The sequence below is a fragment of the Anas acuta genome, chromosome 7 (assembly GCF_963932015.1).
Source record: "Anas acuta chromosome 7, bAnaAcu1.1, whole genome shotgun sequence".
In the NCBI taxonomy this organism is placed as follows: Eukaryota; Metazoa; Chordata; class Aves; order Anseriformes; family Anatidae; genus Anas; species Anas acuta.
The window spans coordinates 10,560,630-10,574,823 of record NC_088985.1 but is presented as its reverse complement, the minus strand read 5'-3'; the positions used below and the strand labels follow the sequence as shown (position 1 = coordinate 10,574,823).

Sequence of the window (14,194 nt, the reverse complement as noted above, 5' to 3'; positions counted from 1 at the left end):
ATGCTTAGCCAGATGCCTCTTAAGTAGTGATAATGTTGCAGCCACTTGTGTGAGAAAGATTAAATCTAAAAACAGAAACAACAAGCAGTGCTTGAGGATAAAGGGAGAACTATTGTGTAGTAGCAAGCGCATGGGCAGCCGGACAGAGCATTGCGCAGGACACCCCTGGTCAGCACCGCTCACTCACGTGGTTCTGGTTCACTTCGTTATCAGGCCCTCCCTGTTCTGTTTGCCACCAAAGACTCATTTTTTTGAGCATTACAAGCACAGTTCTGCCTCAGACCAACCTTTCTTTATCAAACACACTAGATAGATTTGCATATTTGTTAACTTACTTAACATACACAGCAGATTTAGGTATGGCTTACTCTTAGTAGAAAAAGGTCATAAATAAGCCAGGAAATGGGAGCAACTGCAGGTTGGAACAGCAATAGAAAGGAGCAATCACCAAGAGCATCTAATTTAGGAGCTGCTCTGAGGGATTGCCATTTGAACTGCCCTGAGGTTGACTTAAGGCTGATTTGCATGGTATTTAAATACACAAACATCCTCAGTGCATGTCCAAACTGAGGAGGCAAATTAAGAAAAATATTTTAGCGTTCAGTTGCTCACGGTAATTGAGAACTTGGGTTCTCAGTGTCTTTGGTTTATCTGCCCCCACATAAACACCACCCTGTATCGCTAGAGCTAGTTGAAATGCCCTGAGGTAGCAAATAACCAGCTCAGACCCCTGGTCTACTGCGATAATAAACGTGGTGGCTGCTTGCACACTGCAAGTGAAGGTTTTTACTAATTCTACAACTGCACCTTTTAAAAACAAGCCCCCCCTTTTTTTTTTTTATCCTGCTTCCTCTTCTTTCAAAATAGAGATGAAAAACCCACAAGGCCACTGACATTATAAACAGCAACTTCTTTAGACACACCAAATGTCATTTTTAATTCTTACTTGAGAAATCCAAGGATCCAACATATTTGGCTGGAATGATACAAATGTTAAAATATCTTTAAGGAAATCCATGTTTTGTTGCAATTGCTGCTGGACTTTAGTGGCTTCAATCACACAGCGAACTTCCATAAACTCAGATACATCTAAAACCTTAGGAGCAATCAGAGGTTATTTTATCTTAATTTTCTGTAATGTTAAAAATATAATTCCTTACTGATTTTTGAAAAAAACTCAGTAACATTCTCCCATTTAGGAGGAACCAGTCCAACTTTTACAAACCATGAAAAACATTTACACAACACATTCACTGTTTGTTTCCTTAGGCTCTTAGGTGCATTTCCTTCATGAAGTTCAAAGACTAACTGAACAATTAGTTGCTTCTCAAACACAAATTAGGAATTAATATCAAAATGTCTGCATATGGCCATATACATTTATGAAATCTCCCACTAATGCTCACACTCTCCATATTCACAGTAGTTACTTCCATTTTAAATTGCTGTGCAGACTGAATCATCTGCTATGTCATTGTCATACAGCATAAACATATTATTTTTGAGACAGAATAATTATTAGATTAACTACTGTTGTAGGATTAACAGTCACGAGATGTAACTATTACTGTAGTCACTACCATTGTCATCTACATTCAAATGTGCTGGGAATTTCTCTGTCCTCAGAAGTATATTAAGAGACAAAACAGACCACATTGCTTCAATCTTTTTAATTATATTCCTACAAAAATCATGTAAACATTAGCATACAGATCCAGAAAAAAAATCAATATAATATAATGATGCATAAACTGTAAGTTTTGAAGAATGTCAGGAACAGTTCACCAGTCTATAAATTAATATATACAGTAATGGGTACTCATCCTTAGGTAAGAACACCTCATAACTGAGGAATTTAGGTGAAAGAGCTGTAAAACAAACAGAAGTGCTCTGTCACCAACTTTACTATGAGGCAACATGGCAATCTAAATGACTGCCTGTTGTTGTTTCATATTAAGGATTCAATTTAGCTGCTAAAACAAGTATAAAACAATAGTTTTGGTAAGAAGTTTATTTGAAAACATGTATCAAACATCCTTAAAGTAATAAAAAACAAAAAAACAATACTCCATAAACAAGTTTCTGGAAGAGTGAATCTGAAGCTTACTAGGCTGCACAAAGATCCTCAGCCTCTCCACTCCACACTGCTCCAAGCAGAGCACCAAAACTCATCTCTAGCTGAAGGAAATATCTCAGGTAGTTTATAAATGGAGAACAGTGGCTGGATGGAAGAAGTGAGATGCAGAACACATATTGGGCTGATTCAAAATTTCTGCTTCCACATGCAGCATTCCGGGCAGTGTAGCTCTTTATTGAATTAGAAAGTCATGGTAATGTAACACCATTGTTACCTTGTTAACTCTCAGCTCTTTTGCTTCCAGAAAAACAGAACAAAACAAACAAAAACAACAAAAATACAATCTTCCTGCCTGCAATCAAAGTCATGTCCCAAGTGTTCTTGAACACTGCCCTTTACAAGACCAGGGACACAAGGTAGAACACAGGATGCATTATTCTTACTCAGATGACACAAACAGAAAAATTAATTTTTTTTTTCTCCTGTCCATATAACCGTATTTCATAGGAAAAAGTATATGGGAAACACATCATAAAGAATAATCTCAAATAAAAGGTATTCTCCCCCATGTTAGAAAAGCCTCTGGTATCAGTGAAAATACAGACTACAGAAGATGACTAGGAATTTCCTGGAAATACTTGACACTGCAAAAACTCTCAACTGAATACACTACTGTATGATCCTCAGACAATCTTTCCAGAGTTAAATATATTTTTCTGTTTCTAGAGTTGAAGTAGATTTTTTTTGCCATCTTATTTGGTACATTTTTCATACACAAAAACATCACTTCCCCTCACAATGAATATTGCACTAATAAAGATGTATTTATTTACAAGAAAGGGGAGGTCACCTCTAGCCACCTAAAGCTTTTTGCTATATCTTCTTCCAGTTGGTTAGAAACAAATTCTGTTTACCTTTTCTATAGGAAATCCTGAGTAGTTAAGTGAAGAAAACTTGGCAGCTAGCACCAATTTTCTTTCTTTCTTCTTAATTAACCAGGGGCATTTGTCATCAGCAGTGCATCTAGAAATGCTGTCATAGTTGAACCTAAATGCCGAAATAAGAGCTTATGATAAAACATTTACTCCTATTGCCAGAATCTCAACCAACACTGAAACACTAGGAGCAGGAGAAAAGAGTTCCACTAACCTAGAGGATGCAAGCTGCAAACAGCCTGAAATTCTATCCCTTTTTTTTTTTCTTAAAACGGACACAGGTGGAGAAAACCACAGCTGGTAAGAATAATAGGAAGAAATCGCTTAAGCTGCTGTGTCCATCACCTTTTGAGCAACACACTTCCAACCTGCCCACTGCAGTGTCAATTCTGCAGGTACTTGCAGATGACCAAAACTCTTTGCTGCTGCCCTCCCACCTGAGCAGCTCAAGTAGTGAGTGCTTTATTGCAAGGCAGTAACTAAATGCTGGAAGCTGTTGGTAGTCTAAATTATACTTCAGGATTAGAGAGGTTTTATCAGACATTAGCCAAAAGGATGCGTTGGTACTACAGCCTCAGCTCTCTATGTTTCCTGCTGCTGTTTTACTTGTGTTGCTAAGCTGGTAATAGCTATGACAGACCAGACAAATCTAATACAGAAGAGGTTAAACTAAGCAATTTGGGCTTAAACTTAAACTCAGTTTAAATTTCTGATAAACTAACATTCCATTGAATTGGCCCTGTATGCAGACCTGGAGAAGTTTTTTCACAGATTTATCTGCAGTTTTGTGTAAAATATTAATGTACTACAGAAACATTAATTTGTTACTTATAGAGACAGTAATAGCACAGCTTTTACACGCCTTTTGACCCTTCTTCAACATAATCATTCCTATGTCTCGAAAGACAAGGGCACAAACAACTAACAAGACCTTAGTTCTTATCTGTAGCTTGAAGATGCTCCTCCCACTGATAAGTAAACGATTTCCATTACCTTACGTTATCCCATGGGGATTTTATGCTCACATACATACATATTGCAATAAAGGAGAACTGATATGAGGATATAAACATGATTAATTCTGATGAAGTTGCCAACAACAGTGAACTTTGAGAAACTTCAGATATACTATGTTTAAGACCTTGTTCCATGTTGTAACAGCACCAACAAAACGGCTTTTAAGTTTAATTTGAAAAATGTTTCTTTTTGTTTGTAACTTTGATCATGTTTCTCATTTCCCAGCCTTCTATACTTCAGACTTTCTCTACTTCTTCAAAACTTTTTGTCTGATTTGGTAAAAATACAGCAGTTGTGAAATACTTTACAGCTCCCTCCACAATCTTTTCGTCTTCAGCCATTTATTAAAAAGTATATTAAAAACAGGACATTAAGTTAAATGAATGAAAAAGCTGGTAAGAACAATGAAAGTACCGTGGCAGTCTTAACGAGGTAATCAAATTATTACAACTTTCAGTACAAGTGACCCTTACAATGCTTCTCTCTAAAATCACCCCAGGAGCGATAGAGCTCCACATACTCCAGCACTAAGTTCAGTAAGAAATCTAGATAAGATCTCTCAAAAATAAAAGGCAAAAGAGTACAGAGAAATCTTCTGAAGTCCTTCAGCAATCTCTTGACTGAAATACAAGTGTGTCCAAAATCTCCTGCTTATCAAGGTATAATGCAAACTAGATTTACCAAGGAAATCCCTTCTGTACACACATGAACAAGGTTTTTCATGTATGAAACTATCAAACAAACAGAAAAACCTCTCATAGTTCAATTTTTGTTTGATGTTTGATAACTACCAATGCAACCAATATATATTAAGGTATCCAATTCATACATTACACTCAGCAATTCAAACAATATACCAGTGGGAGGAGGAGCTGAACAGTATTCTGATCAAGCACATTTATTTTAGTCCTCAAAGCACAACCCTTTTTCTTCATCATCATCGTCAGTAGAATCTGCATAGGATTCAACGGTGTTATATATGAACGAGTACAGCTTGACATCTGGTCCTGAAGTAGAACAGCATCTGCATTCTTCGTTGTAGTATCTGAGTAACAGCCTATAAATGTCCCCTTAAAAATAAAAAGAAGTAATGTTTTAAAAAAATGTAAGATCATGCTATGCAAAGAACGTATGGCTGCAACTGAAGACTAGAATCGCGCACACACTGAAACACTCCCCAGGAACATTCTTTACATGAGAAGTGAATGAGGAGGTAGACAACTGCATAAGGGGAGCCCTCCTGTTTCCAAGTTTGTTAGAACATAGGGTAGACTCCCTCCACTTTCTGTTCAGCTCTCTGCAGAAGCTATCTGACCTTTGCTTTGCATACGTACCACTTACAAACGTACTGCCAATTACCCAGCTTTGTGCTTCTATCCCAGACACTTCACAGTTACAGTGGGGCAAGGGATTTATTGCTTTTCTTGTATTGCTGCTGTGTAACAGATCTGACTACTAATTCTTCTTACAGCATTACAGGATTAAGCCAGAACCACAATAAGACATCTCTAGCAACAATGTGAAGAAGGTGTAAGCAGATTTTTTTTTTTGAATTATTTTGAGTTACATTAAAAAAAACTTTTACAAATCTTTGGTCTACCATATATATGTATTTTCATTTTCCAAATTCTGGAGCATAACTCCAAAGTGTGTTATTCAGGGATTCTAGAAGTCCAACAGATAAACATTGTTCAGCTGACCCTGAATCAAGAGCTCCCTGCTCTGAAAACAGGCACAAATAAACTGAGATCCACTTGCTTGGGTTCAGAACTTGATTACAGTAATTCTTACTGGACAGTTTCCACTTACAGAGAAGTCTCTGCTGAATGAAAAGATTTTTGTATGCTCACCAACAGTTTGGCCCTTCTCACAGAGAAAAGTGTGCATGCTGTAAATATCTCGCATCAGCTCCACATCTCCAAAGGTAAAATAAACAACATCGCGTCCAGACTCAGCAGCTGCCAATATCTGTATTAAGGCTGAAATAACAGAAAACAAGATTACACTCATGAATGCAGGATAAAACAAGTTGTTGAAGGGAAAAAACAGCTTAAGGTTTACAGCAAATCACCATACCACCCATCTCCAGGTGAACACTGCAAAGCAATTTGAACAATAGGCAGATAAGCTGCTTCCACTTTTAAAACAAAGTACAGAATATTTGGCATTGCAGCTCAGAACACTCAAGTATTCTGGTGCAGCCACTAGCAATAATTGCCCTTACTTTCTGGATAAACTCTTTAAAAAGTAAGAATAAAAATGTGAAGTCCATCCCCTGTCCCAAGATGCACACAGCTGTTACTTATCCACTAAACATGTGCATCAGCATAAGGAAACAGGCCAAGAAACCTTATATCCTGGTTTAACCTATTTATAATTGAGTCAAAATTGTTGGGTACAAAGAGACTGTAGCAAGTCACAGTTTCTATTCTCCACCTTCCTTCTGAAGGAATGGAGCTTACTTTTTTACTGGCTTAGCCACACAAAGCAGGAGCTGATCTTACTTCCATCTCCCAAGAGATCTGTGATTCTGCAGCCTCCTACTGTGCAATTTAAGGTATCAATTTTACTCGTAATAGAAGTATGCAGCATGAAATACGATGGCTTGTTCTGACCTCCAAAAAGGGGGGGGTCTTATGGGTACTGCTTCGATAATCATCTTTGCAATAACAATATTAATCACATTTTAATTAATTACTGGGTAGAAAACATTTTATTCTAAATAAAACAACATATGTACTGAATTACTACCTGCTAGTGGAAACTAAGTAGAAAGCTCTTCAGAGCTCAGCTCTGAACAGAAATTTAATAAAATATTGCATTCTCTAAACAAAAAACTCTTGTAAATCCATAGGTAAAATTATAAATTACGTGATTCACATGCAAAATCAATCTCAATCTGGGAATGATATTTTAATTAAACTACTGAACCAGCTGTGGATTTGGTAAAGCTTCAGTAGTTCAGCTTTTAAAGGGCCTAATTAACTAGCTTGCATAGGGGAACAGAATCTAATGAATCTTCATATTCATTCCAAACAAACAATGCAGTTTCACTTCACACAAGACATATTAAAAGTATTCTACTGTTTATTTTGGCTTGCTATAAATCTCATGAAACAGGGGTTGAAATTTCTGTCAAGAGTCAGGCTTCACAGTCTTCCAGGCATGAACGATACACGAGGCCATCCAAAACCTCCATCGTACCAACACAAGAGACTACCAGTAACAGAGCCTGGGGTACAGGGGACTGGAGCACTCATGTCCCTTGTGCCCCACCGGATATGACCCTGTTTGGCTCTGCAGGACCCACACCCAAAGGAGTGGTTTTGCTGCCATCCTTGACCTTCTTCTACCACCTGATGAGCCCAGGACACCAGCATAATACAGATCCCCCTGGGGACCCACACAGCCTTGCAGACCCAGCAGCTGGAACACCAAAGTTCTGCTCCAGTCCAATTTCCCAGAGGAAATTGGGTTATCAGCAGGTTACCTGCACCTATAAATGGTTAAATCATCCTCTGGTTTCAAAACCAAGACAAGATCTTCCAACTTCCCCAATCATACATTTTCAGTATTTGAAGTCTTATGTTCACACTAATATTTTGTGGAAACATCCCTAGCTTAGATAAAATGAGAAAAATTCCAGCTATCAGGTCTTTCATTCATAAAGCCAGATTCAGTTCAAACACTTCAGTTTTCACATCATCTATGACCTTGATTGTATCCATGTTTTTATACGTAGTCACGTTCCTTTAATTCATGACTAAAGAAATCATGGTAAAATATGATACTGCATTATGGAACTTATCCAATTATATCCATTTACATCAAGTCACTTGGTTGTTCTGAAGTCCCTGTTACAGATCCAGATACTACATTTGAAAGGATAACGGTGTATATATTTAAGAATGTCACATGAAAAATATTTTCATCTTTAATTTAATAATTATGAAAATTGACATTACAATGCACTGCCAAGCCAGTGTAATCAAAAAAGATTTGGGGGAGTTGCATAACATTGTCGTATTGATAATCTTAGAGTTCGAAAACATTCTGAAACAAGGAATTTATAAATCCCTGTGAAGCATAAAAGGTTGTTCTGCAGTATAATTTGGTTAAAGAGAAGTGGAAACCATTGAGAGAATTTTCAGTTTAAACCAACCTTATACAGTATTCCAGAACAAAGGGAGAAACGCCTTTACTACTTAAGGCCATGTAAAAGCATCTGAGCTAGAAACATTGGTTTCACTTGGTTATCACAAATCAAGAGCAACTCTAAGTCTCATAAAAAACACACAAGACAAATTATTGTACCATTTTCCTAGCTCATCGTCTACCAAAAAATTAAATCATCTTATTTCCAGTCAGCATTGGCTCAGAGAAAGATGTCACATGCTAAAAACTATGTCCATATCCGATAGCACGTCCCTGTCATTTAATTCTCTTTATTAAGTATTGATTTTGCAGAGTCAACTAAGAAATTAAGCTCAGTTTCCAAGAGAGCAACATTAGACTGAGGAGTTACTGATCTCTTTCTCTCTAAGGCCTGCCAAGAGTACACACACATTTAAATGAGCGCTTTCATAACAGCGGCAATGCTGTAATTGGTTGTTAAACATTAATTCTGGCAAACTGGGGGGAAAAACAAGGTTGATCTGAAACCAGAGGAAAAGTTAATAATATTTTATTTTGAGCTTTCATTTATGTTAAAATTAAACAGAGTTCACTGCAGATTTATTGACTCTCATGAGCTCATGGCTCATTCCTTTGTTGACAAAGACATCTTTTCTTATGGGCTTCCTCAACGAATGGACTCAACTCTGGTGGTCTTTGTCAGTATACCTTGCTTCTGAACTCTGACTGATGGAGGAGAAATAAAGCAATCCAGGGAGCACTCCTTAGGCTAAAAGTTACATCCAGTGCTGAACAAGTTACAGCCTGGACAGATGAGCAGTATTTTTTATCAGACACCAACACATCAGAAAAAGAGGGATATTATAATCAGATCCAAGAGGGGTCCTTAGGAGTCCTTATGTAAATCAAAACACTGATTATGATTCATGCTAGGAAGGTTTAATAAAACATGATCAGATCCTACTTTTGGTATTGACAATCTGCACTTGGCAACCAGTTTTGTCTAACGGAAATCAAAAACAACTGTCATGAAAACAAAGAAAATAGAAAGAAAAATAGATTCTCAATGAGTAAGAGATGATTAGATCGAAGACTAATGAAACTGATAGCCTGATGATTGTTTATTTGATAATGTAATGCCCTAAAGCTGTTCAGAAAAAAAAAAGTACTCTCCAAATGTTTGAAAATAATAAAAACGTAAATTTCTTTGCAGAGTATGAATTTTTAGGCATAGGCTAGAAAGACCAGTCCAGAAAGATCAACTGATTTATATGACTGAGAACTAAAATGCGTAGGTTCTTTTGCAAAGTAGTATTGAATATCCATGGTTCTGAAATTTTCAGTGCTACAAATCCTTGTAAACCTGGCATTTCAGAAACCACCACGTACCTATTCCAAACCTTAAACTGAAAACAGCATAGAAAAGCAGCATGCATTTTTATTGTTTAAGATCGTATTGCTCATATACTAAAGATCAAAGCTAATGAACTAGTTCTATCAACAGTTTAATCAACTTTAGCTGAGAATCAGAACAACAGTTAATACACTACAGAAAGCCAAAAAGTGTACTTACCTGGAAAAAAAAGAGTAAGGTCAAAAATCAAAATTTAAGGTACTTGATTAATTTGGACATTAACGTATTACTACAATTTACCTTTTAATCTGGAGTCCCCTCCAAAGGCACCACATCCCCAGTTTCCTGTGGCTATTGCAGAGAGATGTTGCGGCGGAACATTGGGTCGAGAGAAGCCACAGTAGGCCTGCAGGCAGACAAGAGTCAGAAGATGAAGTTGACAGGCAATCTGGTATGCTATTTTCAGACAACTAGATGATAACATTAATCAGTACTGTCTTGTAGCAATAAACACATCAAAATAAACTCAATATATCACTAGTCTTTCTTTAAACTGAAAGTCAATCATGGTATCAATAAAGAATTTAAGGCGAGAATTTTGCCTTACTTGGATCCAAGACAACAATTAGATGCAGGTGCAGATTCTTAAGGATTCCAAAGCTACAGGAAAGTTTTCAGGATAGCTGGAGCAGAGAATATAACCTCAGGAGTAGATGATATTACATCTGTTTCTTGTTGGCACAGTTGAACATGACAGCTAAACTGCCGCAGCCAGTATTGCTAAAACTCCTTAACACAAACTAAGATACCAAATGACATCTTAGAATACAGGTCTAAAACAATAAGCAAGGACAGGAGAAAAAAACAAATAGTAACTAAAATCTTGAGGAAAGGCAGGTGCTTCCATATACAGAAAAAAGTGTTTAAATCCCTCTAGGAAGTTTTTCAATGATACAAAAAATTATTTAACACTGGTACAGATCGCAGTACATGTTTTCACTCTTACCTGATCTAAGCAGTAAATTCACACTTCTGCTACTTATATTTTAGCAGTGTGCCATGATTCGGAATTTGCATAAGAGCACTTTGACACCATCAGGTGCCTCCAGCTTCTTAAACTCTCGAGTCAGAACTACCAGCACCCTCAGTGTCCCAAGCATGCTTATAATAACTAACTAAATGCATACATAAAGCGGGCCAAGCAAAAGCATACTCTGGCTGTCTGGAAAATGATCCATCTCCATCCTCCCAGTGAGAGAAATGGAGTGGTGTCACAATAGGATGACATTTTCTTCTCACATTCTACTTAATGGGCATGTATTCATCAGCTAGCCAGGAAAGAAAACAGAATAAAAACAGTCTTGTCAGACACAGTAAGGAAGTCAGCAAATGCTTGGAAGGACACCCGCACCAAAAGGACTATCTAAGTGAGTGTTCACTCCCCTATGATTTTTTACAGCAAGTAAAGGATAAAGCTAGAACTGATCACTTCCCAGAAAAGAAACAATGCACTGATATTTTAAATAGCTTTCACCTCTGAATACAAAAACATGAAAGCCACCTAGGTACTTTTAAAGCAACTGCTTCTGTATGGGAAAAAGAAGAGCTGTTCCATTTGAACTACATGAATGAATCTGCTTTAAGTTATAAGCAACCCTCTATAAATTGCATCTCACCTTATTTAGAAGTTGTGTGATGTTAATAATTAGTTGTTTTTTTTTCATTTAAAATGGTTCAATACAGTTCTCACAGCTAAGCCTGTTTGAAACATAACTGTTCTGTGTACCATAATTTTTAGGGAAGCATTTCTTGCCAAGTATGAAGCTGTAGCTATTTTAATTATTTTTAATCAGCGGTCATCAAAATAGGCTTCATGACATTTATGACCGGGATTGCAAGCACAACTGTAAGTCAGTTGTTCCTTAGCATTTGGGAAGTGGTGACAGAGTTATTGATAGGACAGACTTCATGAGGCAATAATCTCAAGGGGCTAGCAAAGCTAACAAAGATCACATCTTTTACAAAAATATCTGCAAATCTTAATGTTGAAATCTGATGCTATTTTTTTCCTCATTCTGAAAAGGTGACTTCAGACACTATTAATCTTGTTTTCAGTTAAACTAGAAGCAAGGGTCAGCCTCAGACAGGCAGCTTGCAAGGAAACTGATCGTTAACATCTGGTTCCATAAAGCAAATAGATCTTATAAAGGAAAAATCACACAGGCTTATAAGAAAATATGAACTGTAAGAAGGACCCCTCCATTCTAGTTGTTTCAATCATCTCCTATTGTTCCAAAATTACAGTTGGACAAAAGAGCCTCTGGAAACAAAGGGAGGATGAGTTACATCTACCAATCCATAATACACTCATATTTTACAGCCTCTGTGCATATACTGTTCTTACGGAGTCCTAATTTATTGGAAAACAGTAGATATAAAGATGCAGCTTATTCTGTCAACTTGCTTACACCCATGAACAAATCTTAAAACAGACTTAAAAGCCGCCACAGTACATTTGAAGGTGTTTGATTTGTTAGAACATTAGTCTCCAATAAACTTAATTCTGTTTACTACTATAAAATGTCATTTACTCACATTAAGATTTTCTTTAAATACCAACCAGTCTTCATCAAACACCACCATCCAAACTGACACACTGTATAAAAGTTCCATGGATCTACCATGATTTATTTTAAAACAATCCAAATCCAATTAATAATGCTGAAAATTTTAGGCAGATCATAAATCCACTATCATAGGTAATTTGAATTTTGTATCAAGATATCACTGAAGTTTACAAGATTTACTGTCTTTTTCAGGGCTAATTTAATTGCCAACCACAAAGAAATGAGCTGATGAATGTTACTTTAGTCACAGGGCTAAGGTTTTAAAACTACCGTAGATTAAGTCCTTCAGTCCTGTACATCATTTCTGGGAGGAAAAAAATTGATTAGCATTCCTCTTCTCTTTTTAGCTGAAAATAAGGAATCTAATCTACGTTTAAGTTTCAGATGCACCCTAGAATATTTTATATACCCTCCTACACCACAGAAAGTAGGAGACCTAACAGTTGTAGGCTCATGGCCTTATATTTAACTCTCTAGGTAAAGCATAGGCCTGCTGCATCTATTAACATACAAGCATGCCACACAGACTGTCGGCCTGTTTTTAACCCAAACATAAGCACACTAATACAGTGTAACTGTATAAGCATCCTTGTACTCAACTGCCCAGAAAAATCACATTGCCATTGCTACAACAGGCTGCAGACACTGCACTACCTATGCCTTATGCTAACCACACAAGGCCCTCCATCTGGCCCTCTTATCAACTTATTATGAGAATTTGCTGTGTGCAGACTGATAACAGGTGTCTCTTGTTAGGACATAATTTAAGAATGAGGTAACAGCAAAGGCCTTGAAAACATTAATATGGGCTGAAAACTAGAGCCCCTGGTTTAAAAACAGCTCACTGATGGCAACTACCATTAGTCATTGCAAAAACACAACCTCAAGAGGTGGGAATCAGCTTCAAGAATTTGAAGAACTTCTGCTTCAAGAAAAGCATCAGCAGCAAAGCAAGAAGGGGAAAAAAAAAAAAAAAAAACACAACAGAACAAAACCAAACCCCAAACAACTCACATAGTATGTAAATACTCCAAGAGTTTACATGAAAGGTAGAAGAGAGGGAAGTGGCACCATATTTATGTATTGTCACCATGTTAACACATGAGGTGCCCCCTTCTCCACCTTGACTGAAAGGCTGATTGGGAGTCAGCAGAGCCAATCATGGAGAGAACTTACCAGTTTAGAAGCAGGACAGGGAAGAATTTGCAAAACATATAGCTTTTGTTTATAGTTCTGAAAATGAAGTAAAATGCCCCTTTGAACCCATTGAATCCATGCCACATAAATCATTCTATTTGACAAGCTTCTGCTTTAACAACATACAGCAAAACCCTGCAATACAGCTATTGTAAAAGACAACTGAGCAAAAACTTTCTTATTTGAAGATGATAATACAAAAATATTTGGAAAGTTATGGCAAACAATGAAACAGCCTTAGACTGCAGGCTGTTGTAAAAAGTTCCTTGCCTTGTTGAGCTCTCTTCTGATTTTCTCTGGACCAAACTGATCAAGGAAACGTCTGAAGTGGAATGCATCTATAGCTACAATTTCCGTGTAGCGTCGCTGCCATTCATCCCTAAATTTGGAGGAAGAAAAGATGACAGTAAAATTAGTATTTATTGTTATTATTATTGGCTACGTAATCGTGATCTAAAATAAGCAATTCCCTGCAGAGCTTCTCCATTCGTAGAAGCTAGAAAGGTACTCTTGGAACAATGGGGCACTGAATATAGCATCAGAAGAGAGACAGGTTTCTATGTAAATTTACAAATACTCTGTCCTAGACTTTGATTGTAAAAGTAGAAACATGGCACAAATCTAAACAATACTGTTTATTAAGTACAGAGGAACGCCATATGGTCAAAAAAAAGAGTATGTTGGTTCTTTACCTACCTTCTAAAATTTATAGAATCACTGAATAGTTTGGTTTGGAAGAGACCCTTAAAGATCACCCAGTCCCAACTCCCTGCCACCACCATGGGTCCACTAGGCAAGTTGCTTAGAAGTCCCATACAACCTGACCTTAAACACTTGATATTGAAGAGTACTT

General features: G+C 37.1%; 1 protein-coding gene across 2 annotated transcripts in view; it reads right to left on the bottom strand.

Annotated features, from left to right (window-relative positions):
• Window positions 1–1,666: 1,666 nt before the first annotated feature.
• PARG (poly(ADP-ribose) glycohydrolase) overlaps window positions 1,667–14,194 on the bottom strand; it is a 64,030-nt gene continuing 51,502 nt past the window's right edge. For both annotated transcript variants that reach the window (XM_068687931.1, XM_068687932.1), the window contains exons 15-18: window positions 13,612–13,720; window positions 9,818–9,923; window positions 5,880–6,008; window positions 1,667–5,099 (exon numbers count right to left, since the gene is read on the bottom strand). In XM_068687931.1, the coding sequence (XP_068544032.1) occupies window positions 4,933–5,099; window positions 5,880–6,008; window positions 9,818–9,923; window positions 13,612–13,720 (511 nt within the window). In that variant the 3' untranslated portion in view covers window positions 1,667–4,932. The remainder of the gene's footprint in view (window positions 5,100–5,879; window positions 6,009–9,817; window positions 9,924–13,611; window positions 13,721–14,194) is intronic.